At 36.0% G+C, this 7,040-nt stretch overlaps 1 protein-coding gene across 1 annotated transcript in view; it reads right to left on the bottom strand.

Annotated features, from left to right (window-relative positions):
• Positions 1-5,393, bottom strand: part of unpg (homeobox protein unplugged) — a 14,924-nt gene extending 9,531 nt beyond the window's left edge. The window contains exons 1-2 of the mRNA XM_018032298.2: positions 3,868-5,393; positions 1,821-2,132 (exon numbers count right to left, since the gene is read on the bottom strand). Coding sequence (XP_017887787.1) covers positions 1,821-2,132; positions 3,868-4,138 — 583 coding nt within the window. The 5' untranslated portion in view covers positions 4,139-5,393. The remainder of the gene's footprint in view (positions 1-1,820; positions 2,133-3,867) is intronic.
• Positions 5,394-7,040: the final 1,647 nt, after the last annotated feature.

The raw sequence follows: 7,040 nt of genomic DNA, 5'->3' as shown, positions 1-7,040 counted from the left end.
ATAAATCAAAGAAAATTCTGATAGAAAATTTTTTCTAACAAAAGTTAAAGCAAAGTAGTAGAAATGTCAGCTGCATGTCATCCGAGGAACGCGAAACGCAAAAAAAAATCGCGATGAATCGTTTATGGATTCCAGGAGCGTATCAACGACTGTGATCGCAGTCGCCACGATTCAAGCCGGCAAAGGGACCGAGATCCACAGTAGCGTGCATAAATTATTGCCGTCCCAATGCGAAATGTTATATGCGGCTCGCAGACACGTGCAAAATTCCGTACGCACACACGCATTAAGTACGTGATACAGTCCTGGCCGAATTTCAAACGCCAGACAAACCGTTCGAGGAACGACCCTTGTTCCTCGAACGGTGGGACTGACGTTCACGAACATCGATCCGATCTGTAATTTATTGTAGAGATTTTCCGTTGAATAGGAATTGAATGAAACGTGAACACAAAATTCCTCGAAGGCGTCTCCCATAACGAAGTGCCGAACATACCAACTTATATTAAAATATAATCATTGTTCAGATTTCTCGACCTCCGTTAATAAATGAATCATTTCTATACTATGGATGAATCGCTTTAAATTATGTTAAGCTAGATATCTTAATTTCTACTCACCGAATTATGTCTCTATACATATGTATAATAGTATAAAAAATACACCAGTAAGAATTGTGAGGTGAACAGAAATTAATACATTTACGATGCATCAGTTTTGGAACATTTATCAAGATCGCACAATCATAATAATATCCGTTACTGAATTAATTATGGCGGATTAAAGAGTTTTATTGATTGACCTTTATCTTAACTACAACTTAATTGGTACTACATTTCGTCAGTGCAAGGAATAATTGAAACGATCAGACACCCGCATTCTGTTAACGACCGTCATACGTCTGGGTATGGTATCGAGCTTGTTCGTGCCTCGAATACGAATGGCTGTAAGTTAATAGCAAAATGTACTTACATAGATAAATCGCTATTTTACGATTCCATGTAATGCATTATCATTAATAAATGATTGCAGACGGACACTAAGTTTAATCTTAGTAGCAGGTGCAGGTACTACGCGCTGTGAACTATGAACAGTATAATTTGCACATCGATGTAAGTATACATATGTATGTGTACGTATGTTTATTCCAAAAGGCATTAATAAAAAAGCAAAGAAAAAGAAGTTACAAATAGAGTGATTCTCACTTTAACAGCTTCGTGTAAAAATTGATATAAATATGTATTTATGCGTGTAAGCTTATGTTAAACAAAGAAATTTTAGTGAAGATTCTCGCTTACTAGTTTAGATTCGTTTGCATTACGAATTAGTAGATGACATTAGTTTATATTGATGTATTCACTTGAAAAATGCGTCATCGTTGAAAATCTAACAGGCTTCTGGCTTCCTTATGAATAATCTCAAGTGTTCAATCACAGTAATTACTTAATGCTTTGCGATAGATGAGAAAACAAATATTTACAACAAATCTACAATTCATTATTTTACATATCTACTATGTTATTTTATTCATATTACATACAATTTTCTACGAAACAGTAATATGGATTATTCAAGCCTATCCAACTGAGTAGCACTAGAAAAATACTAAGAGATCACAAAATTTAAAATCTGTATAAATAAAAATCAAACAGTTTGGTAAAAAAAAAAATAAAATAAAATATGTGTGTACTATACAACAAATAAAGAATATGATATCACTAAAATAAATTAAACTTCCTGATTAGAGCTTCAGTAAGAAACGATCGCTAAAAAAAAAGAAACAGGGAAACGAAACCAATGAATTTAAATCACAAGCTTACCATGTCTCGATTTGGATAGATCGTGAGCAGGTGATGCCGGTGAATCGATGCTACCATCATCTTCGCTGTCCGTGAAGCTGGTCGAACCACGATGATTCGTTGCTCGCTGAGAACCAGTTGGATAAGCCGCGCCTTGGAGATGATTCGGACCTGGACCCAAATGTTGTGACAGCCGGCTTTGATAAAGATCCTGGTGAGACGGATAACTGGCGGACGTGTGCGCTGGTAACATTGGAACACCGGAAGCACTACCGTTCCCGTACATCCGCATTGGTAGCCATGCACTGTACAAACCGAGTGGCACTCCAAAACCTGGAAGAACGAACAATTATTAGGATACATAATCGTCACTGTATAAACATTTTGGGATTTAAAAGATATGACAGCAAAAAATCTTAAACCGTAATTTGAGTATTTTAGATCGTGTGACAAACCAGAAATGGGAATCACTACATACATATATGTAGACTAATACTGTTTACTTATAGAGCAGTAAATCATACATAGGAGGTAGTTATACATAGGAACTAACAAAGGTAGGTAAAAGACCGATAGGAAAGAGCAATTGATGAACAGATGTAAAAAAAAACGCAGAGTAGATGCCAAGCAGTGAACAGGACTAAGCCTAATGAAGTCAGTGAGAAATAGAAGAACAAAAGTAATTTCATGGTTGATCACGATGATGGGTGATTATTATGACATACATGTCAGCGAATAGAGTAAAGAACACTCTCTGTAAATAATGTAGATAAGAGAAGGAGTAATATTTTAACAATTAATTTACTTCCCTTACGAGTTTACATATTACATGTAAAATCGTTTAGTATCATCCATTCAATGAATTATCCATATGCATGTAGATTAAGAGACATTTCATTGTATGTTTTAATATGCATTTAGAACTTATGGTGATTTTAATTCAATGTAATAGTTAATATTCAACGAGCTTATTTTAAGAGTTAGATTTCTACTTGCAACGTAAGTAGGGCATGCACAGATTAAATTATGCATGCTAAATATAACTGACAATTACAAGATTTTGGAATACGAAAATGGTTATAAAATGGATAATAATTAATCATTGATTAAACTTGTTTTAGTCGTTTCTCTGACACTAATGAAATTCACAGTTTGCAGCAATTCATTAATACGTATGTATAAATTAAAGGTTCGCTGAAAAATGTTAATTTCTTATAGTAACCGAAACACCATTTAATAAATGGTACAACACAACAATTTATATCAATGCATTCTATTTATAAGATTCTATCTCAGCGGGGCGTATGTAATATTTCGTATTTTACGGATAATTCAACAAAATCGTGACTCGAAATCGAAATGACCTATTCAATCAAATTATGTTTGACCGCAATTGAAATTCAATCATATTTATTAACACCAAATCTACCATGCACTGGCTCTTCTATATGAATAAGAGGAAAACGAAATTTAAATTGTCATATTGTTAAAGTTGTTATAATTACTTAAGCTGGTACCAAATTGAAATGTCAGCACTAAATTGCACTCAAGTGTAATAAGTAGTGTATTAGGGTAAAAACACTGTCTCCGGAACGTCTGGGATAAATGTCGCGATAATTTCACAGTCCTGTTCCCAAGAAAAAGATTTCATTTCCTTCCCCACTTCGTGACCAGACCCTCAAAATACTTTTATTATAATACAATCTGTCTTTTGATAGACACAATGTTTCGAATGTTGGCGACTCTTAAAAACTAGACCGCATATTCCTTATGTGTTGACCTCGACACGTGCAATCGCCCTTAAAAAGGACTTCTAATTCTTGCATATAAGAAAATATTATACATATTCTATAATGCAGTTGTTATTTATATAAAATGGTATATCGTAACAAACTTCAATGGCTGGTCACAAACCTTCATGATTTGTACGTAGATAATCATATTTCTGTATAACTAACAACATAATAATACATAACTATTACTGCTATAAGAATCCTAAAACAGTCTCTTTGCCAGCTATCAGAAACGCCTAAAGAATGTTTAGCATGCGACTGAAAGAGGAACCAACCAGGAGATAGTGCGTTGGCAGCTGCGGTAGCCAGGTAGTGTCTCTGATAAAGATATTGCCTGTCTCGTTCGGAGTCCTCTTCATTTTCGTTCGTCTTCTCGCCCGGTGAATCTTGGTCACACTTTCCTTTCCGTCCGCCACAATTACCGATCAGACTTTCAATCGTAAAGGGTTTTGGTGTCGGCCGACACTTTGACTCCCCAATCGAAGATTCAAGTTCGTCGCTCGCGGATCCGACGTCCAAGTCCGTTTCTTCCACGTTAGAATCCATTTTTCGTTAATTGATCAAATGTTCACGATAAATATTAATGCTCAATGTGTCGTTCCATGTCTGTACATTTCACTATGTATTTTATCTATCTTTCTGTGACACGTCCCTGTGTTCATTCGTATATCAGAATTCAATGTAATCTCGTGATTTGCTAGCCTCAATTCTTGAAATCCTTGTATCTAAATATATCTATTATTGCACGTATGTGTCCATTTGTTATTTGTAGATGTTTAGAATAATGTTCATCCTTTGAGATTTCACGAGTATAAAATTCGAGCTGAATAGTATAAACTCTACAAAGTGAATTTTCCTAATTCTTAAACGCACATAGCAGATATATTAAAATTTTAGCACTTGATAAAGTCTATTATAATTCCATTTGTATCATGCAGTATTTAATATCGTTATATGAATATCTGTATGTACAGGACAATTGTCAGGACACATTCTCCATCGAATTTTATTTATTAACGTAATTCTTTTTCACTTGCATCCGTACTGTTTTACACATAAGTGCATATCTCTTAGTGTATGAAATGTATTAATTATGTATACTTCCTTGTCATATTTCTATAACATCAACAGTTATACATATTTGCACCTCAGAATTACGTCACTTGCACGTCACAATCTTAATGGCACTTGGACTTCTTAGAACTTAAATTCTATTTGGTATAGTATCATCTGAAGAATTACAGGATAAACGCTTATTTTTAATGAAATGATTTACAGAGACAGTTCATATGTTAATATTCGTATTTCTTGTTAACTTCTTTAGCAATAATGTCAGCTAAACTTTCAACTGCATTTAATAATTAGCTTCCACTTCCGACGGGCATCTTTCCAATACATCCACATAATGTTTGTTGTAATAAATTAAATTGTGATAAATAAAAATGTAAGAAAGTGAGTCCCTTTCTGCTCACGATCAATCACTATCTCCTACTACGTACAATATCACACCCGTTCCACAGATGCAATTGTAATTTCGAATAAAATCTTCTCCAAAGTTCAGTTCACTGTTTCAGACAGTTCCAAATCACAAATATGAACCTGTTCCCATCGAAATTCAAATCCCTGAAGTGCCAAACTTTGGCGAACACTATTTTAACTTGCAGCTCGAAGATCGTTGATGCGATTTGACTTTTGATTCTTCTTGAAATCTTCCTTATCGCGATTATGCGTGACACGAAGAGAGCTGCGATTGGGTGGCCAGAAGATGGATGGAAAAATGAGACGTCGTAAGCACTGTATCGAGCACGGGTCGACGGGCAACTGGCGATCGACGTGGAGCCGCATTTCAATTGCTGATGCGGAGCTGTAGCGCGCCGACTCGTTCGCGGCGTGGCAGCTGGCGTGGCCGCGGAATCGCACGGACGTGGTACAACCGTGGCTTCGATTGGCCACGATACGAGCCAACTGCGTGACCGGGCGTGCCTACCCGACCTGCGAACCGCCATCTTGCTGCCTCTGGATTCCACTTTTGTCCTTTACGCGATCCGTCGCATACAATCCAAACCTGGACCAACTGCAATTCGCGGGTTCAAGTTTTGATACTCTCTCATCGATTTTTCGTTAATTGCCGCCTACGACGAGCCTGCCCGCTACGACATATTTTAGGGCCTTTCAGCTTCTTTTTGCCAGAATGAATTTTATCACAACTTTTTTACTCCTAGTATCTACACCCCCGCCTAAGAGTAGTAGGACACCTCATCCCGAAGGATAAATTTAGATCCCAATTAAATAACTCCTATTAAAGGGGAAGTTCTTTTCGTAAAGATTGACAGATTTTTAATTGAAATTTAGTGAATGCATATGATTAAGACGCTCGGGAATTTCTCGTTCGTATAGCATTTTGTGGAATAAAGCGAGCCTTAGTTCATCAGTCTGCCAGTTGTTCTGTTTTCCTAGTCTGTGTCTGATCCTAATTGACGGACAGTAGAACTCGCCGTGCTCGTGTCTCACACTTGAAGCGAACAATGCTGCAAGGAGTGATAGAGTTATGCGCTTTCATCGAAATTGCGGACACATGGTCATCGGATCTCTGCGTTTATGTAGTAAAAGTCATTGTTTGAGACGATTTATCCCTGTTAGATCAAAATTGTCTTACAAACACCTTCGGAACGTATTTTTATCTGGGATTTCCGGCATTTGGAAGAGATTTTCTTATTCAGCTTTTAAAGTTGCATGAGGGAAAGATTAAGAAAGATGGTATTAAGAATCCAATCCAATTTTGTAGTTTTTATAATTAATTAACCGAGAACCACAGTGACTTCTACATAAATGAGTTTTCAATTATTCCGAGCAGGATATAATTCGGTAGTAGGAAGGAAAAATAAATTGGACGAAATGAGAATGAAACGTGATTAATAAGCAAGGAGCATGACTACGTGACTTCGTTGATTCGTGATCGGAGTTTATTAACTCGAATCTCTGTGTGCGAAGCAATTATAATTCTTATTTTTATTAACAGATACTTACTAATTCTTCCACTCCAGTATCTACATTTTTCTATTTGTTTATTCTTCTTCAAGTAAGAGAATAGAAGAAAATTTCTATCTGTTGATTATGATAAAATAAACTTCCTCACTTTTCCCGAAAATCTAAGAAAATTTCTATCTGTTGATTATGATAAAATGAACTTCCTCACTTTTCCCGAAAATCGTACATTTTTACAAAAACCGCTATTTTTTGGAAACATTAACTGATAGATCAATCTCTTTTTTGGGATGAGAAACCCTATAAGAATCTCCTAGTGCAAAAAATGGAAATAGATCTTTTGTTTTATTGGATTGTGTAATTCATGGATCAACTTTCGAGAGTAGAAGCCGAAGTGAAAGAAAAGCTACGAGATTACATATCAGATTGCAGTCTGTGTTAAGCGAGCCCGATCTCGATGACG

This window comes from Ceratina calcarata, unplaced genomic scaffold (genome assembly GCF_001652005.2).
Source record: "Ceratina calcarata isolate Rehan_Ccalc_2016 unplaced genomic scaffold, ASM165200v1 scaffold574, whole genome shotgun sequence".
NCBI classification, from domain to species: Eukaryota; Metazoa; Arthropoda; class Insecta; order Hymenoptera; family Apidae; genus Ceratina; species Ceratina calcarata.
This window is presented reverse-complemented; position numbering and strand designations above follow the sequence as displayed.